Source organism: Apodemus sylvaticus, chromosome 10 (assembly GCF_947179515.1).
Source record: "Apodemus sylvaticus chromosome 10, mApoSyl1.1, whole genome shotgun sequence".
Lineage (NCBI taxonomy): Eukaryota > Metazoa > Chordata > Mammalia > Rodentia > Muridae > Apodemus > Apodemus sylvaticus.
In genome coordinates, this window is record NC_067481.1 from 93,454,087 (window position 1) to 93,479,860 (window position 25,774).

General features: G+C 51.3%; 1 protein-coding gene across 1 annotated transcript in view; it reads left to right on the forward strand.

Moving 5' to 3' along the window:
* Window positions 1-22,958, forward strand: part of Ergic1 (endoplasmic reticulum-golgi intermediate compartment 1) — a 64,799-nt gene extending 41,841 nt beyond the window's left edge. Inside the window, exons 6-10 of the mRNA XM_052194638.1 lie at window positions 1,307-1,411; window positions 2,900-2,960; window positions 5,485-5,585; window positions 8,286-8,408; window positions 21,066-22,958. Of these exons, the coding sequence (XP_052050598.1) occupies window positions 1,307-1,411; window positions 2,900-2,960; window positions 5,485-5,585; window positions 8,286-8,408; window positions 21,066-21,173 (498 nt within the window). The 3' untranslated portion in view covers window positions 21,174-22,958. The remainder of the gene's footprint in view (window positions 1-1,306; window positions 1,412-2,899; window positions 2,961-5,484; window positions 5,586-8,285; window positions 8,409-21,065) is intronic.
* Window positions 22,959-25,774: the final 2,816 nt, after the last annotated feature.

The window sequence follows — 25,774 nt, forward strand, 5'->3', positions numbered from 1 at the left end:
AGGGCCTGAGGGGGGCCGGTGAGGCTGGGGGGGTGAGCAGAGCTGAGGGTGTTGATGAGGCCTAGGGAGGCGGCCGGAGTGTGACCAGTGGCCTGAATACATCACAAGAGCATGAGGGCTCTACTGGGCACTCAGTTTTTCCATTACTGAAATACTGAGGCAATGATGAATACAGAAAAACTTACTTAGACCCAGAGGCTGAAAGTCCAGGATGAGGTGCCCGTCACGTGGCCTCTGGTGAGAATCTCTCGGTGGACAACATCACAATGGTGGACAGGGGACAGTGAGGATTCTAAAGGAAGGGTGGCGTGATGGGACAGGAAGCAGCGAGAGGCCAGGCCAGGCTTCCTCTTTTAAAAACCAACCTAGGTCCCTTGAGAATCACATCAGTCACAGCTGTGTGGTGGCAGCACACGCCTTTAATTCCAGCACTTGGGAGGCAGAGGCAGGTGGATTTCTGAGTTCGAGGCCAGCCTGGTCTACAGAGTGAGTTCCAGGATAGCCAGGGCTACACAGAAAAACTCTGTCTCGAAAGAAAAAAAAAAGGGAAAAATAAGAGAGAGAGAGAGAATCACATGAGTCCCTCCTGAGATCAGTGACCTAAGGAATACCACCCCCACCTAGGCGCCACCTTGCTCAGGGCCACAGCCCCCACCCTTTGTGTAATAAGCCCCCTTCAAAGAACAGGCTGGTGCCCAGAAGCCTTGGAGGGTTTGTGGCCTGATCAAAGATAGGACTTAACATACTTTCTCTCATGGCCCTGGGGAAGGATCTGTGGGAAGAGGGGAAGGTGAGCAGACACTGGGAGCCGGGGCAGAAGCTGCTCTGAGATCCTCCAGAGATCTTAGGTAGGGATAATGATGGCCTGCAAGGCCACTGTCCTCAGTCTCCGATGAGGCCGGCTTGAGTAGGTGTGAGCTTGGTTTGGTGCTCTCTGAAGTCCCTTCGGTGTCCTGGCTCAGAGTGCACCCCTCACCCACGGCTGAGCCAGCAACCCCAGCAACCCCGATCCGCAGAGATGGGCAGAAACTGCGTCGTCGTGAGCCTGGGCTGTGTCAGGGCCGCATAGGTACTTCACGTGCACTCTTGCCCTGTGGCTATGGGTGGTCCCAGATACTTCTTTCAGTAGCTTCTGTGAGTGTACTGTTCTTCAAAGTCACACCGTTGGAAAGGCTACAAGCCAGGGTCCCGGCGCCCCTGTACAGCTGACTCCATTGCCCCAGGCCGTGCACAGATAACACAGCCCTTGCCGTCAGCCCCCTCAGACAGCCATCTAGATGTGTGAAGCCTGCCTCTCTCCCTCTAGGTCCCTGGAAACTTCCACGTGTCCACGCACAGTGCCACCGCCCAGCCACAGAACCCGGACATGACACACACCATCCACAAACTCTCCTTTGGGGATACACTACAGGTGAGCAGGGGACAGAGGGTCGTGGCTGTGAGCTGGTCCCTAAGGGTCACCCACATGAGGTCCTCTTTGTCGTGTCTTCTGAGGAGGTGCCTGTGGTACTTATGGTGTCAATGGTGCCACCAACCACACAGCGGACTCATGCTCAGGCTGGGACCCGGGCTGGGAGCGAGGTGGACTCCAGGGTTTGGCTCACTCCCCTCGTAGCTGCCTCAGTCTGTTTTCTGTTGCTTTTACTGAGCAGCACAGACTAGGTGGTGGTTAACAACTGAAGTTTATCTAAATTAGAGCTCTGGAGGTTCCGAAGTAAGACCATACATAGTATCCCTGTGGAACTATGGAGAGGACCTCTCTCTTCCTCCGTCCAAACGTGGTCAGGCCTGTGATGGGCACTGATACAGCCCCGAGCAAGGGAGCGTCAGACACATTATCTTTTCTCAGGAAGCCCTCTACGCCATCTGCAACACTTCCTTTTTATGTTAACAGACTCTTAAGCTGACTTTCAGGAAAATTAGTAAGCAGTATCTGTGACCCCAGAATGACACATGTAGACATGATACCAGAGGCCTGAGTCACCTATCAAAGCCGCTCTCAGTTGGCTGAACGCCCAACGTGATCTGACTAAGGAGGTGGGGAGTAGGGACCTGGGCTTGTGTGGGGAAGACCTATGCTTGGTTGATGAAGGAGACGCTGACGAGGGTGGCCCCTGCACCCCAAGTATACGTCTGTTACGAGGAAGAAGGACCCTTGAAGCAAGGCTGTAGGCACAGACATGAGGGAGGGACTGTAGCCCGGGTAAAGAGGGCAAGGACCTAGGCTAAGGCAGCAGAGAGGGCCAACAGGGCTACACGCAGGCTCGAAACCCAAGGACAACAGCTCCGCTCACATGAGTACACAGATATTCTAGCTTAGAGCCAACCCATGTCCATCTGCTCCCTTAAAAAACATTTATCAAACATCTACTGTGTGCCAAGTCTTACATATGTTCGTCAGGCTGAGGGTGAGTCCTGCCGGTGTGACTCTTCCAGCCTTGAGGGCGGGCACACCACCACATCTCCATCCTTGGGGATCAGAAACCAAATCTTCACACTTCCGGTCCCAAGGCAGCAAACGGACACACATGCCTTGAGTGGGCTCATCTTGAGGGTCGGATCACCCACCTGCTGCTCCTAGAGCATCTGCTCCACAGGAGCCTCCTGCCGTCTACTGCTCTGATCTCCCTCCCTCCCTCCCACCTCCCTGCGGACCCATCAGCCTCTGTTCAGCCCAGTCTCTGGACTCAGTCCTTTGCAGGGTCTGCTTATTTGGCCCACTTCCGGCCTTCCTCCAAATCCACGTCAATTGCCCTTCCTCCCAGAAGCCCTTGCTAACTGGGTCCAATGGCTGGGTTGCCCTTCATGACCAGATGGCCCCTGGTCAGTTCCCACAAGCAAGGCCTGGCTAGAAGGTGGTAGCCTCCTGTGGACTGCCTCTCACTGTGCTTCTCTGCAGGTCCAGAATGTTCATGGGGCTTTCAATGCTCTCGGCGGAGCAGACCGACTCACCTCCAACCGTGAGTGTCTCAGCATGGGCCACCCCCGTCCCCTCAGAAGTCCTCGTCCAGCAGGTGGCAAGGGACTGGGGAAGCCAGAGGGGCAGAAGGGGCAGAAGTCAGGTGCTTACTGCGAGCCAAGGTCATAGCCTCGCACCATTCCCTTCCCACAGCTGCCCTGCTAGGTCCACAGACTCATTCCTGTCTTTCAGAAAGGGAAGAGGGTAGCCTGTCCCTAGGGAAGGTCGATTGCAGCCTGAACTATTGCTAACTCTGACAACAGCTGCTGTCACTGCTCCTAATCGCTGTTTTGCCATTGCCTGGAGTGGAGGCAGTCACCTGGATCCTGTGGAGAGGTTACAGAACCAGGATCCACCCATGAGAACCAGCTCCAGAGGGTTCCCCCGCTGGCCCCGCCCATCCATCCCAAACACTACTGTCAACCATTGGCTCCTTCCAAAGTCTTAGTGCTGAATCTCTACCTGGGGCCAAAGAGTGCACACACACACATATGTACCTCCAATCTCACACATGCCCATATGAGCATGTGTGTGCATATACACACAGTATGCTAAGAAAAATAATGTTCACCGGGTCACTTTGAAGAAGCGTTTATTAGCATTAGCTCTAGCGTGTGGTAGGGACCTGCATCTTGGAACGTGGGTAGCTGCCGGCCATGATGCCTCAGGACTGTTAGGCAGTCAGACACCGACTGCACATTCGTCAGGCACGGTACCATGTTCTCGAGATGGGGAGGTGAGGGAATGAAGCAGCAGCCTCTACAGGCCTCCCTTCTGGGCAGTCAGCTTGGAAAGGTGCTCACGAGACCTGGTCCTGAGGCAGAGCCCCGGTCCTGAGGCAGAGCCCAGTCCTGAGGCAGAGCCCCCTCTGATTCCATGAGGGGACATCTGGTGTGTTTCTGCTGGGGCAGAAATGTGAACTGGTGCTCTGTGCACAGTAGATATGAGGGTGGCTCTCGCCCCCCCTTTTTTTTCTTTTGTGACTACCTGTGTTTTGTACAAATAACAAAACATATTAGAGTTCTGATTTTTGCTAAGGCCTTCCTTTCTTCAGGTTTTATCCTTAGTGGGAATTTGAGACCTGTACTTCAAGATGATCTTCGGCCTCCTGGTTTAGATATATGTGAGCCCATCTCACAGGAGTCTCCGGGGATGAGGACCAGGATCGCCCTTTAACCCCATGTGACCCTTGTACTCAGAACTCTGAGAGACATTGTGGGCATGAACAAGAGGTGTCGGGTCCTCTGTGCTTAGCTTAAAGGCTGCAGGGCTTTCCCAAGTTTTCCTCAAGTGGGGGCGTCATCTCCATTCCTGGAGTGCTGCCCTTTTCTAAGGAGCAGGGCCAGAACTAGTCAGGGCTGGAATGTTCTCTCCATGCTCACCATTCTTAACACGGGAATCTGAATCTGACCTGCAGAGACCAGGATTAGAACCCAGAAGACTAAATTCCCGTGTTCTTTTAGCTCCATGGTTCCTAGTCCAAGGTTCCAGAAGGAATAAGAGGGATGGATGCTGGGCCTCAGTCCTTGCTCGGGAAGGCCAAGGCAGCTCTGGTTCCGATTAGCTCATGCTTATCTGTAGCAGATTGGTCCATTCATCCTCTGTCCAGTCAGCCTGCTGCTCATTCATTCAGCAGGACTTGCCACAGTCTGCCCAGTCCAAGGCTCCGTGCAGGCTCTGGGGACAGGGTCTGGGTCCTTGTCCTCAGCATCTTCCCCATCCAGGCTGGGAGGAGATGGTGGGGGAGGGAGTGAGAGGGGAGCTCTGGGTAAAAGGGTCGTGTTAAAATATTACAGGGCTGAAGGATCAGCCGTGTATTGAGAAAGAGGAAAGACGCTGACCAGATTTCGTTGTTTGCTTTGGCAGTGCTGGGATTGAGGCCAAGGCCGTGTTATGCCAGGCAGGCGCTTGACCACTGAGCCACGACCCCAGCCCTCAGGGGTCGATTAGTTCTTACCTAGTTCTTTCTGGAGTGTTCTTTTCATTTTTCTTTCTGAAACCCAGAATCCAGATTATTTTAAAAGTAAAAAGCATGCAGACAATACCCACAATGAAATGAGGTCTTTCTCGAATCCCACCTTTCTCCCTGGAAAATTTCATGGGATGGAAGGTGGGGGTGTCTGAGGAATGGTGGGGAAGGTAATTTTACCTGTCTATCTCTAGTCTAGGTAGAGATGAAAGTGAAGCTGCTCCATTTCCTGGAGATCTTTCTAGATAATTGTTGTGTCCACACATTAAAGAAGATGTGCTCCCTGGCCCCTAGTTCACAGGAACGTTCTGATCCTTGGCCTGTATCTCAGAGAAGAAGCCTTCTCAGCACCCCTCATTAATGGCTGCCCCATTTGTAACTGTGCAGCTCAGAGTATTGTTTATTATGGAATGCAGACCTAACTATCCCAGCGGGCGGCATTCTGGAGAAGAGGGACAAGGACCCTGCAGTGACAGAACTTGAACTTGGGGTTACAAGCAAAGCCACCCGCCAGGCGGTGCCCACCCTGTCTCACCTTGTGTTGTGTCCCCTGCAGCCCTGGCCTCCCATGACTACATCCTGAAGATTGTGCCCACAGTATATGAGGACAAGAATGGCAAGCAGCGCTACTCCTACCAGTACACCGTGGCCAATAAGGTGAGTGGGCCGCGAACTGGCTGAGCATTGCAGCTGCGCCCTCTGCTGGTCGAGGGCATAGTTGATGCCCAGCACATTCTGCTGAAAGGAATTTCACGGGATTGGGGCAGTCCTACCAGACTCATTGAGGTAAAGATGAAATACCAATTTTTGCCGTGGTAGTGGCCTCAAGGTCCGGGTGAGAAGCCCTAACAAGGAGAGGTGATGTGACCTGTTTGAAATAGGGAGGGGACCATGCCTAAACACACCAGCTCTGATACCTTCTGGTCCTGGTTTCTTCAGGCTCCGGTCAATCAGCACATGGTAGAGGCAGGGCCATCAAGGATGGCTGTGGATGTCCCAGGAACCCAACACTCCAAGAGACACTCAGGACTTAGGGAAAGCCAAGGGACATCCAAGCCAAAGAAATGAGATGGCACAGCAGTTAGTAGCTTGGGCCTCCCCAGAAACCATAGCTTGTGCCAACAGAATGTAAATGCTGGGAGTAGGGTCCACTGTTTACCATGAGGCTCCTGTTCCTGATGTTGCAGGACTACCCAGACCCTTAGAATATACGAAAGACTGTTTAGCTTAATTAACTATCATCATGGTTGAGGTGAACATTGTCTGAGAACTTAGAAACTAGACACACCCAGCTCCCTGCCTCCTTCACTTCTGTCAGTCACCATGGCTGCCCTGATGTAGGAGCTCTGTCCTGCCTGTTTTACGTATTGGTCACCGAGAGACGGGTACTCACAGAGCTGTCTAGCTGCGGTGTAGGGCTTAGAGCCAGGTTCCTCTTGGGCTCCAGAGCCCCCTGATTGCTCACCCGCTCAGTCTGAATAGGGGTTGCCCAGGCTTGCCCACTTGGAAAGCCTCTTGGGGATGGCTTCCTGTGCTCTGATTCCCTTTGATCCATACCTCCCTCTGGGAATCTTACTGTTTATATTCGCTGTTTCACATGGTGTCTGTCCTACTCGCTGGGGGCATAACAAATTCCTAAGAGTAGGTGGTAAATAAAGAATAGAAGTTGACTTGTCTCATGGGTTGGGAAAGATGAAGTCGAAGAGATCGGCCCCAGCCTATGGTGAGCCTTCTTGCTGTGTTGTCCAGTGCAGGACAGGGCACGGAGAGACACAAGCATGCAGGCTTAGGAGCGCCTTCCTCTTCTCACAGGAAAGAATGCTGCCCTCGGCGCTTCCCCTCATGGCTTCTCCTAACTTAATCACCTCCCCGATTACCACCTCCAGTCTCCACCAGTGTATACTCACTTCCGGGTTCAGCCCCTTGATATACACAAAGGCACTGTGTAGATTTAGAGGAGAATAGCTGTGGTACCCCTGCCTCAAATGCAGGGCTCTGGGCTCAGGCCAGCACCACAGCATGTGTATGACGTCTGGGGGAGTGTATTTCAACCCTTGCACTCATTATAACCTCCCCCGCCCCAGTGCTGCCACGCATAATCAGGAAGCGAGGGGGCCCTGGACCACACGGCCTCAGCCCAGCTCAGTCCTGTGTCCTTGTTTGTAATATGTCTGTGGTAGGTGTTACTTCACAAGATTGTCATCAAATGATGTTTGCAGAAAGTGCTCAGCCCACTAAGAAGGCTGGGTAGTTGGTGCCCTGCTGCTGCTAGATTTCATTCTCTCTCATCCTCTCAGCTCTGGGCTGTGGCCCAGGCAGTCACCCTGGGAGAGCTGAGTTTCCTCTGCTGCAGGCTTCCCCCACCAAGGCTTTGGCAAGGGCCTGGTGGCTGGACCGGCTCCGTCAGCGTTCTCTGTGGCTTTGGGCCCAGCCTGTTCTGTGAATGGAAGTGGCTGTCCAGTGGGTTAGGACTCAGAGGTGTCCATGGCCTGAGTCCAGCTGCCCAAGACCAGTGCCGGGGACCCCCATGCAGGGGTTAGGCTTAGGGACCCCGGCATCCATCTCCATTTGTTGTAAACAAGAGAGACGAGCTCGAAGCTTCTCAGTACCCTGAAGTGCTCAGATAATATCTTGTGGGTCATCAGCTCAGACCCCTGGGGTGGAGAAGGGAAAAGCTCTCTAGGAGGGGGTGAAACCGGCCCGAAGATAACTGTCACTTTAGCTCCTTGGCGGCCATTTGGCCAATGCTATGTGCATTCTTACGAGGCACCGCAGGTTGGACACTGTTCCTGCCCTGTTCTCTGTGCTGGCCCTACTTTGTGGGCAAGTTCACACCCACTTGGTTCACACGTCAGGCAGGCTAGCTTCTTGTTCATCGGGTGTGGTTTAGAATACCCCTTCCTCATGAGCTTTCCAGATTCCCCCTGAGCAGAACTGGCTCACGTGTGGCCCGCTGAGCACCCTCGTCCTGTGATGGCGTCTTCATCCATCAGCCTGTGACTCCTCTAGGGAAAGGGCTTTGTCACCCCTGGAATCTTAGGACAGCAGAGGTGGCCAACAGAATAAATGAGTAGATTTCATGTGGCTGGAAATTCAAGGAGGAGATGCTCAGACGGAGTACAAAGCCCACTTTCCTCCGTGTCACCCTCAGATTTGTGTTCCGTCCTGGCTCCACTTGTAAGCTGTGGTCTATTTCCCATAGCTGAAGGGACCCAGCGTGCCCTGGCCGTGCTGCCTGTCCAGGGCCTCCAGAACAGCTGAGAGGAGGCTGCCTGGACGCCTTCTGCAATCCATACCCTCCCCCACCTGAGGCTGGTTCTGCATGTAACGTCCCCGTCACCCTCCTCTCTCCTGCAGGAGTATGTTGCCTACAGCCACACGGGCCGCATTATCCCCGCCATCTGGTTCCGCTATGACCTCAGCCCCATCACAGTCAAGTACACAGAGAGAAGGCAACCGCTGTACAGGTTCATCACCACAGTAAGTCCCTGGGGCCCGCCTGGCTGTCGGCGCCCTCATCAAGGCAGCCCTTACCTGTGCTTGCTGGGGGCCAATGGAGCCTGCTGAGAGGTGTTACCAGAAGCAGGCTAGAACCTGCCCTGCGGCGTCTCCCTAGCTGATGTGTGGTGGGAGCTGATGGGTGAGGCCTGAGGGAACTCTCCCCCGACTCCAGGACACTGGTGGTTTTTCTTTTTTGTGGAAAACATTTTCAACATTTGGTTTTTTGAGACAGGGTCTCACTATTTCAGTCCTGGCTGTCCTAGAACTCATTCTGTAGACCAGGCTAGCCTCGGACTCAACAGAAATCCTGAGTCCCGGGATTAAAAGCCTGCACTGCTGCAGTACGCCCTTTACGTTTCTTCTTCTACGGCCCAGCTGTCCTGGGTCCAGTGTGGCCCTTCTTCCTGACGAGTTCTCTTCCTTTGTTTTTCTTCTCTCCACCTTGTCTTCTACTCTGAGCAACAGTAGGAGGTCGGGTTTGCTTTTACACTGACTCTCTCTGTCACATGAACAGTTTCCTGACCTCCAACTCATCACCCTTGGATACAGAGCCCACGGGTCACAGTACCCGCTCCACCCAGGAGGCTCCAGAGATCTGGGGTGAGCCAGAGTCAGCAGAGGTGCCAGGCAGGATGGGTCTCTACCTATCAGATTTGGACCCTGGGCCTAAAGGTGTATGTGACTCTGGGAGGGAGGCCTTGTGCAGGGGCAGCAGGGTCTTACTATACAGCACAGGCATATCAGCCCTTCCATAGCGAGGGGGGCGGCTTGGCCCAACTTCAGACTGTTCTGTCGATAATGGTTTGAGATCCGGGGCCTAAATCCTGACTGGTCCGTTTCCTGCTGTGGCAGAGTCTGCATTAGCCAGGACTCTTCTAGAACAGATGGGATCTGTGAAGCTGGTTTGATTGCTGATGTCAGCACCAGGCATGGCTGTATCTAGTCACGTATCTCTCCCCATCTTTCAGTCTGTTTGTCTTTCTCTATCCTGGCTTCCTTCTCAGACAGAACTTAGCAGTGCAAGATTTCTGTTTCTCTGTAATCCCAGGCCAACCCCCAGAGAGGACAATGTTTTCCTTGCCCCAGTCGAGATCCTTCTGTCCTTCTGGCTTAGAGAATGGAATGCTCTCCTTGGCCTGGGCTAGGTCTCTTGTCCTCTCTGGAACTTGAGATTGTCAGGGGCAGCATTACTCGAGAGGAAAACCAAGGCCAGTTTCTGGGAGGATGGCGAGCAGGTGTTGCGAGGTATATGGTCAGGGGGGTGTCGCCGCCAGGCCCTTGCTTTTAACCAGTGACATAATAATGATCTTTGTCCTCGCTTCCGGCCTGTGAGGCTTAGAGAGCATCCTGGAAAGGAAAACTGCAGATAAAAAGAGCTGCAGAGATGGCTCAGCAGTTAAGAGCACTGACTGCTCTTCCAGAGTTCCTGAGTTCAATTCCCAGCATCCATATGGTGGTTCTTAACCATCTGTAATGGGATCTCATGCCCTCTTCTGGTATGTCTGAAGACAGCAACAGTGTACTCTTACCAGTGGGGAGGGAGGGCTGGAATGGGCAGCGTGTCACACAGGGGTGGGGGTGGGGCTGGGGTGGGGGTGGGGCTAGAATGGGCGTGCCACACAAGTGTGCAGAACAGTTGACAGCATCTGCATAGAAAGACTCCACAGCAGTCAGTAACACTGAAGTGGCCAAAAGGAGCCAGGCTAAGGACCATTGCTTAGCACCATTGCTCCCCGGCCGACCCAGTGAACGCCTTCACTTGAACTTGAAGAAAAATTGTGAAAACCGGCTCAAGTCTACCCGGCAATATTCAAAGTCTGCCCCTTGACACAAAGATGGAGAGGAGATAAAACTGGGGACCCACATGTAGGAAAAAAGTTATAAAAGTCTTCACCTCCAAATAAAGAGACTTATGAACAAATGCTTTTTTACCCAAGATCCCCCGGGGAGCACTTTCTAAGAGCATGCGGCGCTGGCTTGTCCTGTTCTGGTCCCACCGCACACCCAGAATGGCCGAGATAATAGCAGATGACACCCATGCCTCCAGGCAGGTGTGGCCTGTCCTCAGGGGCCCTGGGGGCTGTACTGTCAACTGCAGCCTCGACACACTGCACTGCCAGGCTGGGAAGGCCCCTCCCTGGGCTCCAGGACCCCCAGTTCCCATTTGTTCCCGGGAAGCAGCTGAGCGCCGGAGCATCAAAAGCCCTTAGCAAGTGGCTGACACGGGACACGGCTTTAGTTACTCCTTTACTGCCTGCTAGAATTTGCCACGTGAGGGCTCGGTGAGCCTGGCCCTCCGGGAGCTTCCCAGAGCATAGACAAACACAGCGCTGGGGCTGGAGAGATGGCTCAGTGGTTAAGAGCATTGACTGCTCTTGCAGAGGATGTGAGTTCGACTCCTAGCATCCACATAGATGCTTACAACTGCCTACAATTCCAGCTCTGGGATCCAACCCCTTCCTCTGGTCTCCTGTGGACACGCATGCGCACGTATGCTCACTGCCAAACACTTATACATCTAAAGTAAAAACTACAAGAAAGAGAAAGAAAGAAAGAAAGAAAGAAAGAAAGAAAGAAAGAAAGAAAGAAAGAAAGAAAGAAGAGAAAAGAAAGAAAGAAAGAAAGAAAAGAAAGAAAGAAAAGAAAGTAAGAAGCAAAAGAAGCAAAGTCCCGACAGAAAGGGAGAAGGCAGCTGCCTTGGGAAGGGTCTTGTGTGTTCAGAGACACCAACCCAGCATGCCTATCCAAGGTCAGCCAGCTCTCTCCTTGGGAGAGACCCTTTTAGGTCATGGTGAGCCATTGACCTTCCAAGAACTGGAGGTTCCTCAAGCCACAGGGAAGATCTTCCTCACTCAACACCACGGTTCCTCCTGTTGCCTTTCTCCCTTTAGCCCCGCCCCCAGCCTGTCAACCGTCACCATCTTCCACTTCTGCTAGAATATGGCCCCATAAATCCATGGGCTTGCTAACCACGCCGCTCCATGGAACCTCCTGACATTGGCTTGGTTTGTTTCCGGAAGGCCCCAGGCTGCCATCTTGGTTGCCATGGCAACCGTAAGGGTCAGCTCCTGAACCAGCTGGCTCCCGGCAGATGGCGTCATTGTTGAGCTTCAAAGCCTCCTGTCAAGAGACAGCAGATGTGAGGGTGACGCTGGCTCTCAGACACACTGCACAAAGACCCCTGGAGCCTGTGGAGGGTGGGTGGTGCTGTGGCAGAGTGGGGACACCTGCCGCGGCCTTCTCTTCCTCGCCTCTTAATACCAAACACTTGCGTGCAAAGCTCTAAACTCCAAGTGGGCGCCCTCTGCAAATAGCCCTTGGGGTATGGGTGGGGGCTGCTGAAGGGCTTAGGCCAAGATGTCATGTGATGGCTTCGGAGGAAGGGCAGCAGCTGTGGATGGCACGAGGGGCAGAGCTTCCAAGAGAAGTTTTTGCCGCATACCTGGTACCTGGCTGATCTTGGGTTTTCTTCAGGGTCGGGTCTGCAGAAGACATGCCGTGCCATACCCGGTTCCAGACTGCCCAAGGCTGCTCTCTCTGAACCTCACAACACCGCAGTCAAACCTACACCTGTTCTACCAGAACATTCTTCCCCCCAAATGAGTAAACTTTGCATTTGGCAGTATGCACGTGCCTGCATCTCCACCCCTCCATGTCTGTCAGCTGAGATTGCCTTTAAGTGGGCTGTGGTGACAGATTGGATGGCTCGAGGTGTCAGATCTCTGTCTCTGTGTGGCTTATTTTATCCTGAGAGAGGGAATACCCAGAAGCCTTAAGGTGCCAAGTTGAGCTGGTGTGACTGTAACAACTCTCGCCTGCCAGGAAGTACCGGAGGCCGATGCCCCCCTCCCCCTTATCATGCAGCCGTCTCAACTGAAGAGACACTTGGGGGCCTCCAGATGAGGGAATTTTGCTGGAGTAAGCCCCACCCATCCATGTTCTTCCCACTGTCCCCCTACCCCCACCCCACCCCACCCCTCAATGCTCTCCTTCCCAGGAGAAGCAGCCCCCATGCCTGAGATCGCACCTCACAGCTGCAGGGCCGGTTATAGCCTCCAGGAGTCATGACTCATTTATCAGTGCCCCCAGCTTGCAGCACAGGGCCTGGCCCAGACTCCGGTGCTCACAGATGTGTCAGGGACAGCTGCTTAAGGAGGTGATGCTAACTACCTTTATTAAGCACCTATCAGGCAATTTTGTAATTATCCCCTTAACCTTTTCAGGAACCTCTGAGTAGATTCTAGTTTGTGACTTACATATGAGTTCAGCTAAGCTCAGAGAGGTAAAGAAACTCTTCCAAGACCACACAGCTCATAACTGATGAGCTGGGTCTTGACCTCCATTGCCTCACCACTTCCATCTTCACAAGCAAAGGCTCTCAAGAGCGGCCCACCACAGAGGTCCCCGATGTCCTGAAGTGAAACTTTTGGTACAGGACACCAGCGTCGTCTGCCGGTACCTGCGTCTGTTTGGTGTCTGCCTGCCTTTCATAGCAAGAGCTGAGGAGGCAGGAAGAGTTGGTTGGAAACAGCAGGACAGGGACATAGCTCAGTGGAAGAGTGCATTTCCTTTGGTGGGTGGGTAGGTCTTAGGCTTGGCTTGCTTGGAAAAGTGTTTTGTCATGCAAGTGAAAAGACCTGAGTTCCACCTTAGAGTCTATGAGGCGAGCTGGGGTATGGTGCTGTGCGCTGTAATCTCACAGCTGGGAGGCAGAAACGGGGGTTCCCTGGCCAGCCGGCTTGCTCAGCGCGTTCCAAGCCAGAGAGACCCTGTCTCAAGGTGAATGGCACTTAGGGGTCTGGCATACACACTTGCATGTGAGCACACATGTGCACATGCACACACACACACATGGTGGGGGCAGGAGTTTTACACTCCTCTAAGATTATGTAGGTTAAGAAAAGGCCACTTTGCCACTTGGACAGGGAACAGGGACTCCTCTCGGGCCTGAACTCTCCTCTGCCTGCTTCTCTTCCATGAACCAAGAGCTTCAGGTGTAGGCACCTCGGCCCCCTCCCGCACCACCACTGTGATGTGCAGGACAGACCAAAGCCCACAGCAGAAGCTCCATGATTCAGGACTGGAATAGGCCTTGGGATCAGGTCCATCTGGGGCAGCTGAGCGCAGAGGGGTCTTGCCAAGAGCTGTGTTCAGGGCAGGCGGAAGGAACGGGGCAGAATGAGGCGGAAGTCTCATACTCGGGTCTCTAAAGTCTGTTCTACGGGGTGAGAGGGATAGGAAGAAGGCAGTGGGCACTATGGGGGGAGGGGTTCCAATGATGCATAGCCTCTAACCTCCCAACCTCTGTAGGCAGGGGTTTCGGATATCCTAATTGCAGGACATTTGCTGTGCAAGACCCTTGTAGGAGAATCAAGGAAACAAACAACATAGGCTTAGGAGTCCGCCACTCACGAGGAGATGCACAAGGGGTGGGACAAAGCTGTCTAACAGGGAAAACAGACCTGCAGCCTCTCAAACCCGGGCTTGGCAATGTCTGCTTTCCTGGTGGCTGTATGACCTTGGGCGAGCCACCTTCTCTTCTATGACAGTCATAATCCCTGAATGAGAAAGAAAGCAGAAGGAAACAGTGCTCCAGGGCAGGATATAGGTGCTCACCCAAGGTGAAGGTGTGTGGTAGGGTGGGAATGGGTTTTTTCAATCAAGTACCCTTTCCCTCAGACCCTTCCTTGAGTTGGGGCATGAGGATAAGTGGCCTGGAAGATGTGACACTTTGAGTGGCAACCACTGCCCCCCCCTCCTCCCATCCCCAAACTCTCCTGAGCCCAGTCATCAGCTTCCCTTCCTGATGGCCCCCACTCTGCTTCTGCGACTTGGGTGTTCTCATCCTCGGCTCCAGCCTGTCTGCCTCCGGCAGCATATGATGAGACTCGCTTCATTATTTATTTCCTCTGACGGTGCCTTTTCCACAAGCTCTGAAACCGCACTGCCTGCCTGAGGAACGATGAGCAGTTCCTGGCATTTGCGGTCACCTCACAGCCATCCCTTTCATAGGTGAGAGAAACTGAGGCCCAGAGAAGTAAGCTGGCCTTCCTGGCCAAAATCACAGAGCTGGCTTCCACCCAGGAGCATCTGCCCTGGCGCCTGCTTTCTGTCCCTACCCAGAGAGGAGGTGATACAGGCTTTTTCACAGCAAGCCACCGAACAGTAAACACAGGCCCGAGGGCCGTGTCCGTCCTGGTAGAACAGGAACTCAGCTCTCTAACCCAGGCCTTCTGTAGCATAAGGAACTGAGGAGCCACAGTTACAACGGAAAAAAAATACATCTTTTAAAGTTAGGCTAGGGTATAAACTCCAGGACAGAATGCTTGCCTGGCATGCCCAAGGCCAAAGCACTGCAAAAATAACAAAAACAATGAACTGGGCTAAGCGGACCGATAACTCAGCATACAAAGGCACCCACCTCGAGGCTGATGACCTAAGTTTGACCCCACTCACCCACGTGTTGGATGGAGAGACCTGGCTCCTGTACTTCGTCTTCTGACCTCCCTGTGGTCGCCGCAGTCCGTGCATTTGCATGCACATCAGTAAATGTAACTTTAAAAAGGAATTACAAAGTGAAATATTCAGGTAAGATGACTTCATTCTGGCCACCACAGGAGGTTGGGAGGCTGGAAGGTCTCGGAAGGAAGGTGCTGGATCAGAAGAGAGGTGTGTTGGTGGGTGGTGCTCATTAAAATGCTTCTTTCAGACACACTGGGGCCTGGGTGGTGAATTGTCCTGCTCTTGTTTCTGGGGTTGGGGCTGCTAACTGGGGTAGGGAGGCAGGTAAGAGACTTAGTGTCCCTCCTGGGCTCAGCACCTCTCCTCCCTGACCTAATACAGGGAGGGCCCCTCACCCTCACAAGCCTGAGGCCTGGTGGAGGTAAAGTAAAGGCCATAGCACTGAAGTGTGTATACATGCTCCTACCCCTGACTTCACAGCACACTGGTCGGAAGAAAGGAAGGCAGAGGCCAGCCTGGTCTATAGAGTGAGTTCCAGGATAGCTAGGGCTTCACACACACACACACACACACACACACACACACACACACACCCCTTTGCACCAGGAGCAGACCACGGAGCCCACCCTTCCTTAGCTCGCTCTGGGCCCGTTCAGCCACCCCTCACTCATCCTCACACGCACTCGCTGTCTTACTTAGCAAATGCGTCTCCTCCAGCGCCTGCTCTGAACCGACTCCTGTCTTCTCTCCCTCAGCCTTGAATATAAGAGAGCAAGCCATAGGGTCCACACTGTCCAGACACCAGGGGTGCCCTGACTAGGGAAGTAAGAAGGGTCTCTGACCTAAGGAACCCGGCCCAGAGGGAGGCTCTTCATGAATACTCCCTTACACACCCCAGCCATACCGTCCTGGACAGCAGTTACCTGTTAAGGTCCAGGCTGACTGCAGAGCCCCAGGGCCAGCATGGGTCTCAGGCAGACTCTCGCTATGCTGTTCCTACCTGATTGACTTGTCTTCCTCTTACAATGCCAAGGAGAGAATGGAAATGGAGACAGAAGGCCTTTAAGAAGTAGCCAGTGGGGTTCCACCCGGTTTTTGTTTTGTTTTTCCTGATTAAAGTGGGTCTTAGGTACAGAGCTCCACGATCAGCAACAGGGTTGGAACCTTAGAGATGAGAGTAGGCGTCACTGCCTGAGCACCCACTGGATTCCAGGTTCACTGGAGGGCGTCGCTGCAGAATGGCTGTCGGTGAGGTGAGGGTGCTTCTCCTGCCCCTGATGGGACAGCTGAGGCCCAAGCCCCAGTGGATGAGTTCTCTCTGCTGTGCAAGCCGGAAGGCTCCCCACACGCTCCAGTCCTCACCTTCTCCCTGTCCTGGTCACTTGTACCGAGGAGGTGCATGCCTCCCTACCCCACCTGAGGCTGCCCGCAGCAGACTGGGAATTTAGTGTCTCCGGCATCTGTAGAACTCCATCTATATTTATTCATTTACGCGGACCTCAGCCTCTAGCCTCTCGCTGCAGGTCGGGGCGATGCTGAGTGCCCGGTGTCCTACCCTCCGTTCCGGTCATTCTTAGCACCCCTCCTGCACCGCCTCTAGCTTCATCTCACAACTGCTCCTTCATTTTTTTCCCATGTTGCCCCAGACATTATCAGTGGTCAGGGAGGACCATGACACCGTCATGTGGTTATCTCCCTGGTGCCGGTAGCTGCCATGTCCCTTTGTATGTCGACTCCAGGACATGCCAAGCTTCCAGCCTCCTGCTTGCACCTGTACCTGTCATCCACCTCATTCTAGTTGGGACTAAGGATGGGCCTGCAATGCCGCAGTGTCCTTAGGACTTGTTTTCACAGTCAGCCACCGTGTGAACGTACCGAAAGGGAATTTCCAGAAATAAATGCTTCATAGATCTTAAATAATATTACTGTAAGCATACTATTTCTATTTTATTATCCTTTGTCCTTTACTGTGCCTAATTTGTAAACTAAAAACTCAGTAAGTGCTAATATTTTAAAAGTATACATTAAGTATTAAGTTTGAAACTAGTTCTGTACACCTCTGGGGGTCTTAGGATGCATCCCCTGAGGCTGAGGGACCACTGAAGTGAAAGCAAGGGCGGGTCCCTAGAATCCTGTCTGCGCAAAGGAAGCCCCCGAATTGTATCAGAATTCCTTTCTTCCTTGCAGGGCACAGAATCTAGTCCCCTCAGACACACCTAAGGAGTGGGTTGACTGACATCAGCCAGTAAACGTGGAGGCTCACTGCAGCATCTCCAGGAGCCTTCGGGCTGACAGTGGCATGCGCTGGGATTGGGCTTTGACTTAGCTTGCAATGCTCCCTCAGTTTCCCCAAAGGCCACATCTTGTGGACCCCAGTCATAGGTCATGTCAGCCAGCCCAATGAAAGCAGACCTCAGCCAGTGCCAGGTGTGTGTGAGTCATAGGAACTCAGGCTCTGCGCTGTGTGCGGATGGAGGCAGATGGCGGGGCTATTTTTTATTTATTTTTTTTTTTTTGCTCCATTGCACTGAAGTCACATTTTCCTACCCTCCAACTCAAGCACTAAAAGCACTCTGTGGTATAAAATCTGCCATCATCTGACCCACACTACAGAAATAAAGCAGCTCCCTGCCGTCATCTTCCCTGAAATGTGCCCCTGCGTCATGCGCCGGGCTGGTGGGGAGAGGCGCGGCCTGTTTAAAAACACTTCATCATAATCCCCACAGCGTCCCCCATCCTCTTCCCTCCCTGAGGGGCTGCTCGGGTTTCTCAGGCTGTTATTACTGGAATGGCAGCTGCTCTGCTCCAGGCCATCCACACAGACCTGCTCTGTCTTAGACCTCACACGCCTCCTCCGCTTAGCTCATCATGAAAACACCATTTAAGAGAGAGATGCCAGTGTGGCCTGCTCTCCTGCCACCATCTCTGTCCTCTGGCTTCCCACCCCTTGGCATCGATTGATCCACTGAGGCACCACTGCCACCCAGAGTCCTGTGGCCGTTAGGTGTCAGTGATGTCTGTCCACAGATGCACACCCAGAAAGCATGTGCACCTTTAATCCTTGCATGTGAGAGGCAGAGGCAGGTGGATCTCTGTGAGTCTGAAGCCAGTTTAAGCCATGTCCTAGATAATCAGGGCAACCCAGAGAAACCATGTCTGAAAAACAAAACAGTAAAAATGATGTCTATGTATGTGCACAGAAAGCATACAGTAGGTGAAGTCGCAAATGGAGTTTTGACAATTCAGTTAGTATGGCTGCTCCTCCGTGTGTGTGTGTGTGTGTGTGTGTGTGTGTGTGTGTGTATGATATATATGTGTGTGTTTATACAAACAATATATAATTTATATATTATCTTATATATTCATACATTGCATATTAAATATAAGCATTTATATAAATATTTTAGTGTTATATGTAAATACAAATACATAGCAATATAATATTATATATTTCATAATAATAAATATTGTTAATATTTTATATAATTATGTAGTATAAATACGTAATATAAAAAATTATAATTTTGAAAACATATGTCAAGCTGACAACAGACAGTAGTCATCACACCTAGAGTTGGTCAGAGGCACCAGGTAGGAGGTCTGTTTTGCAATGAAATGTGAGAAGGTGGCCTTCAGTTTACTGAACGTTGTCCCCAAGTGGCGAGATGGTGGTTATAGACCTGCCTTTGCCCCACAGCAAAGCTGGGTAACACTAAGTCAAATCTGAGGGGGCCTGCAGGTGTCAGGCAGGGAAGCAAACCCTTGAAGAGGTGACAATGAAAACTCAGTTCAGTTTGGCTTTGTCAGCCTGGGTAGGACTCCAGGGAGTCTAATGCGAGGGCTTCGCTGTCGGCATGTTTAAAACACAGTACAGTTTGGGAAGAGGTTTCAGAAAACAACCAGTCCAATTCCAGGTGCCCAATAAAGCTTTAGGTGTAACTGCATAGGAACTTTTTTGCCAAGTCCATGTGACCATGAGGGTGGCTTCTATAGCTGAAAAGGCCTAGAATCTAGTGTGATCTCTGACAGATTGCGTAGAGGTAAGCAGGCTGTAAAGTACATGTGGTGTCTTCCCTATGGTTGGGTTTAACTGGGAGCTAAAGAAAAAGGTTTAACAAGGGAGTCTAAGATAATCATTCTAGGAGATTGGGGTGAGGTCTGCCACCACAGGTAGCAAAAGGGTGACCAGGTCATTAATGATACCCATTCCCAGCCCTCTGGGTAGGAAAACAGGTATTTTATCTCATCCACTGGAGAGAGGCCCCTGTGTGTTTAACATTCCTGGTTCCCTAGTGCTCTGTGGGCATGAGGACCTTCACGATCCCAACACAAACCAAAGGCTTTATGCTATTCATTTAGCTGGAGCATTTCTTACTGAAGAGGCAGTCAAGTTACGAGCAAAGACTCAGCTGGGTATGGTAGTGCATGCCTGTAATCCCAGAACTTGGGAGACGGAGACAAAAGAATCAAAAGTTTATGGTCATCCTTCACTATTTGCTTTTGAAGTTAGCCTGGGCTGCATAAGTTCCTGTCTCAATGTAGTAAGTGGGCAAATTTACAAAATGAGTAAGTAAAAAACAGGCCCTAAGATTCTGAGCCCTAGTTCAACCATTTGTTGAACATGATTCCAGACCTCTGAGCTTCTGCTCCTTAACCTTGTGATAGACATTAAAGGGGTTTGGGAGTCACCAGGCTGGAGAGATGGTTCGGTGGTTAAAACCACTGGCTGCTCTTCCAGAGGTCCTGAGTTCAATTCCCAACACCCACATGGTGGCTCAAAACCATCTGTAATGGTATCTGATGCCCTCTCCTAGTATGAATGAAAACAGCACTCATACCCATGAAATAAAGGGCTAGAGAGATGGCTCAGCGCTTAATAGCACTGTTCTTCCTGAGGTCCTGAGTTCAATTCCCTGCAGGCACATGGTGTTTTATGACCATCTGTAATGAGATCTGGTACCCTCTTCTGGTGTGTCTGAAGACAGTTACAGTGTACTCATACACATAAAATAAATAATTCTTTAAAAAAAATAAATCTTTGAGATGGCTCAGTGGTTAAGAGCACTGACTACTCTTCCAGAGATCCTGAGTTCAAATCCCAGCAACCACATGGTGGCTCACAACCATCTGTAATGATATCCGACGCCCTCTTTTGGTGTGTCTGAAGACAGCTACAGTGTACTTACATATAATAAATAAATCTTTTAAGAAAATAATAAATCTTTAAACACACACGAACATCCTCTGGCTCACGTGGAGGTTCCTTGCGGTCCTAGACCATGCCAGAGCCCTGTAAACAGTGTCCGCACTGTGGCTGTGGAGTGTCCTGACAGCTGACCCCTTCCCCCTCCTCCGGCCATCCCCAATAAGGTAATTTTCACTTCCAGGCTACACTGAACAGTGTTTGGTGTCAACAAGGGGTCAAGTCCATACAATTCTGGCATCTGCCAATGCATGGGATAACTTGCTATGATAAGAACTCTCTGGACCCAAATGTCAGGGACACCTCTGGAAGCCTTGGAAGTACCCGCTGAGGCTGTGACCTTGCTGTCTGGAGTTTGCTTGCTTACTATCTCTCAGCAGAAGGAATGCCGGCTACAAAGACCCAGTGTTTCCGGTCCTAACCACCCAGGCTATTTGCCTATTGAGTCACAGCAGACACTGAATCTGTCAGCTTCAGGCTCCAGTCCCAGGTGACCTGCATACATGTGACCTTGGGGGTCAGAGACACCACATTTCAGACTCTCCATCATTTATCTGAAAATAGGATCATAAGTAGCTGGGAAACGTATTGTAGAGGTTAATACAACCGGCACTAAGGTCAACACAGGTGTGAGTTCCAATCACAGCTACTGACTTGGTGAACTTTGGGAAGTGCCCTCACTTTCCTCACCTGTGAAATGGGTCTAATAACCCCCTTCCTCCTTCAGAAAGTTCACCTGGGAACTAAAGGAGCTAAAGTAACTAAATTAGTACAGGTGATAATTACTTTTATTGTTATCTAGCTCATCATCCAACAAGTGGTTCTCTTTGATTCCCTGAATACCGTCATTGACAAGGCGGCAAATGAAATGCATATCGTGGGCATTTTGTCTGCATGAGTGCGCTTCTCCGTGTGCATGCCTGGTGCCCCTCAGCGCTGATCTCACACTCTGTTCTCTTACCCTCTTACAGATCTGTGCCATCATCGGTGGCACCTTCACTGTCGCCGGCATTCTGGACTCCTGCATCTTCACGGCCTCAGAAGCGTGGAAGAAGATCCAGCTGGGCAAAATTCACTGACATCCTGCCCAGCCCGGTGACCGAGGACCAGGGACCCTGCTAGCTCTGCCTCTGGCGTCCTCTCTCCTGCCTTCTCTGGCCCAGTGTGTATGGGAGGAGGGGGGGTGGTAATGGGAGGCACCGGGTTCCACAGCTACCTCTCTCCCCATGTTTTAGGAAAATTAACACTGCCTGGAATCATGTGTCCCTTTCCCTACAGAGCCCCAAGACCAGAGTCCGGCATGGGGAGGTACTCCAGGGGTGCTGGCGACCTCTCGTGAGAAGGCTGTAGTCTTTTCTCTGTTAGGGAATAGCCTAGAGTCCAACCACACAAGCTTTCAGACAGGCTCTGACAATCTTAAAGCCCCCACCATTTGGACGCGCTAATAGCTTGGTTTGTCCAGCCCGGCAGCCAGCCCGCGCTCTCAGCCTTGGGACCAGACTGCCCAAAGGTACTGCTGCTTGGCGCTTTCAACATGGACCGGTACTTGGCAGGGACACCCGTAGACACGGCACTGTAACTGGAACTTGCTTCTGCCTCATTGCTTCATGCCCAACCTAGAGCCTGGGTCTCCTCTCCTACCCCAAGCCGGCCTCGTTCTATGGAGCAGATGCCCAATTGCTTGACAGGACGGTGGAGACTCAGATTTGCCCACTGGTCCTGAGGCAGCTTACAAAGTGCCCCCTCCTCTCTTGTCTTTGCTCTTCTGAATCCCCCACCAATGTGCCTCAGCTGCTATGCTATGCGGCAATAGCATTTCTTGGTGAAGGGGCTGGTTCCCATTGCAAAGCCCCCTCCCCCCATGGTTACATTCTGCAGTGCCAAGGGACAGGGCCATGTGACTGGAAGGTCATCCTCGGAAGACCACATAAGGCACAGTTTGTACACTTCTGTCCACACCAGAAGCATCCTTCCCCGAGAACGACAAATGATCATGGCCTGACATCCGCCTTTGGTCCCAAGGCCTTGGCTGGGGAAATGAAGCAGGCTTCTTCTCTTTTCACCTCTACCTTGCAGGCTCCCAAGGATGTCCAGCATCTGGGACGCACTTGCTATTGAGGTCCCCTGTTAGCTGAGCACATGCCAACTCATTCTTGGCCCCAGGGGGCTCCAGTGTCACCCCCACTTCCTCCTGAGGTAGATCCCTTTCCTGTTCCCCCCTCATCCTTCCCTTTTTTCCTAAGGGAGGGGCAGTGGTCCAGGCATGAATTCCATGCAGAGAATGTTAGCTATGCTCTCACGTCCAGAGAGGGAGAGCCGCAGGCCTGGGCCTCATTTATATCAAGATTGTTTGCATACTTTTATAATGAAGGGGAGTCGCCAGTAGAAAGTTTGGGGGGGGTGTTTTGTTTTTGTTTGTTTTTGTTTTTGTTTTTCTTATGGGTAGCTGGATTCTCTGCCATTTGTAATTTTTGCCTCTGATTCCAATTAGCAAAACTTCCCTTTTTATATGAGTTGACTCTCATTGTGTATGTAAACTGCCCTTGAGTTATTTCTGGTATCTGGCCACTCGCTAGATTTCTTATCTTCTTTTAAACATTCTGTTCCACAGTTTAAGAAACCAGTCCCTTTGGTGTGTGACTGTCACCTGTGGAGGGTGGGGCAGGGTGGGATGGGGCAGGAGCTATGTGGCATGCATATGAGTTGAAACCCCACTTTCGTGAGGACACAGGGGATGTCAGTTTCCCATGGAAGAGACACCTCTGGCCTGTTGTTCTTGTAAAGGTATTCTCAAGGGGACATATGTTTTGATTCTTTCCCACCCACTGGGTTCAATTAGATATTAAAAAGCTGCTTTTCAGAAATATTGCTGTGACTCTGCTTTGGTGGTGGCTGGGTAGCCCAGAGTCTAGGGTGGGAGTGAGAGTGAAATTTAATTCTACAGAAAGAACAGAGGTTGACAATGCTGAAGAAAGTCAGGTGGTGGCACACACTTTTGATCTCAGCTCGTGGGCGGTAGCCAGGCAGATCTCTGTGAGTTCAAGGTCAGCCTGGTAAACAGAGAGAAACCTTCTCAGGAAGAGGAGGAGGAAGAGGAGGAGGAGGAGGAGGAGGAGGAGGAGAGAAGGTCTGCAGAGAACCAAGAGAATCTTGCTGGATAAGGTTACAAACCTTGAAGAGTCTAGTTGGTTTTATCCCAGTCAGACTATATCTGTAGAGTGTTGTGGAAGCTTCTAGAAAGAGGGTTTCTTCTAATTGAGTGTAACTATGGGCACCTTGGGAGGAGATCCCCCTGGGAGGAGGGGATCCTGCTGTCACTGAAGGCCGGCGGGTGAGGCACCAGGCTGGCAGCCCTCTCACCCACAGAACACTAGTTTCGCCAAAGTGTTTGCTAAAAACAAAAGAATCATTTCCTGATTGAAGTTCTCAAGCAGTAGCATTTCCAGAAATTTTGAGAGATCCACCTGGGGATGCCATTTGTCTGGAAAACAGAAACACCAAGAAACTTTCTCCATGGATACTCCTCGGTACAGGATTGATGAATTGACAAATGCATTTAAAGTTGCCATAGAACATTGAAGAGATAAATTTTTGTTTTTATGATTTCTCCTTTTTTGATCTGTACCAAAACGTAGATGAGGGTTTGTGGAAGCAGACTCGTGGAAGACTGAATCATTGGTGGGGGTTGGGGGGGTGGGGGGAGGCCTGCAGCTTCTAAGAGGCAGTGTGGAGGAGCGTCCCAGGGAGAGGGTCAAGTGCTAGAGAGATGGGTGTCATCATGGAGGAAGGCTGGGAAGAAGGGCGGTGTAACAGTGGGGCTCAAAGGAAGGAGGTGCAACCATAGGGTTCAGTCCTTCACATCAAGGTAAGTTGCTTTTATTGCCTAGAAACAATGACAGGCCATTAGAGGTCTGAATCCTTTTTTAAGAGAAAAATTTTGGGGTGGAGGGGATGGCTCATCAGGTAAAAGAACTTGCTACCTATAGCTGGTCTTTGCTACTTTGTGGGTTCTTTTTCCCACCACCACCCAGTTTCACCTGCTATCACTACATAGAAAAGGATAGAAGGGAGAGACAAAGAGAGATCTCTGGTTTTTGTTGTTGTTGTTTTGTTTTGTTTTTCAAGACAGGGTTTCTCTGTGTAGCCCTGGCTGTCCTGGAACTCACTCTGTAGACCAGGCTGGCCTCGAACTCAGAAATCCACCTGCCTCTGCCTCTGCCTCCCGAGTGCTGGGATTACAGGAGTGCGCCACCATGCCCGGCTCTTTTGTTTTTTTGTTTTGTTTTTTGTTTTTTTGTTTTTTGTTTTTTTTTGTTTTTTGTTTTTTCTTCTTGTTCATCCTTTGAGCAGGGCTACTAACAAATTGCAAACAACCTTCCACCTCCCACTCCCGAACAACCAACAACCACCTACAATGCCTCTTGGGGCCCTAGCATTTATATACCCTCTGAAAAGTTCCCAGAATTCTAAATATCACACAATTGCAGAAACCTACAGCTGGCAAAACCATGCCTCTACTAGAGCATGAGGCAAAATATTAGCTGTTTCGGACAGTCGGAAGGAGCCCCACATCCTACACCTGGGATTAAAGTGAAAGCACATTCTTAATATTTGTGTTCTTAAAGAAACAAAAGCCAGGCAGTGGTGGCACACATCTTTAATCCCAACACTTGGGAGGCAGAGGCAGGTGGATTTCTAAGTTCAAAACCAGCCTAGTCTAGAGTGAGTTCCAGGACAGCCAGGGCTAGGAGAGGAGAGGAGAGGAGAGGAGAGAGAGAGAGAGAGAGAGAGAGAGAGAGAGAGAGAGAGAGAAGCCAAAATTCTAAAATTGTCACTACAGCTACCAGTCCTGACGACCCACATGATGGAAGAATTAGCTCACTTGTTGTCATGGGACATCATGTATGAATGTATACACACACAAGTAACTACAGAAATGAAATTAAGAAGGGCCAGTGAGCTAACTCAGCTGATATACCTGATGACCTGAGTTCAATCCCAGGACCCATGTAAAGGTGGAAGGAGAGCGAGAGATCATCACAAAGTTTGTCCTCTGACTTCAGTACGTGTGCCGTGGTGGTACGTGACTACCCGCCCATATGATAAATAAAATTTATTTTAAAACTTGTCTTGGCTGGGCGGTGGTGGCACACACCTGTAATCCCAGCACTCTGGGAGGCAGAGGCAGGCAGATTTCTGAGTTTGAGGCCAGCCTGGTCGAGTGAGTTCCAGGACAGCCAGGGCTACACAGAGAAACCCTGTCTCGAAAAAAACAAAAAAAAAAAAAAAAAAGAAAGAAAGAAAGAAAGAAAGAAAGAAAGAAAGAAAGAAAGAAAGAAAGAAAAGAAAAGAAAAGAAAAACAACTTGTCTCAGGCTAGAGGTGTAATTCGGTGTTACAGGCCCTAGGCTCACCTCCCCCACCCCCAACACCAAAACAACCAAAGAAACGTGGCACCTGCTTCTAGAAGGTTCATTATCTGAAGATAAGACACGGGAGCGTGCGAATGTGAGTGGGAACTTGGAGAGGAGAGCATTCTCCAAGGACCCCTTCTCGTCCCCGCAGCTGCTCCCTGCCAGTTCTTTGCTGGTGAGGTCATGCATTTTGTTCTAGCCCATCACTGGGAGGACTGTGCATTCTCAGCATGCCAGGAAGAACAGAGGCATAATTACATGTTGGCT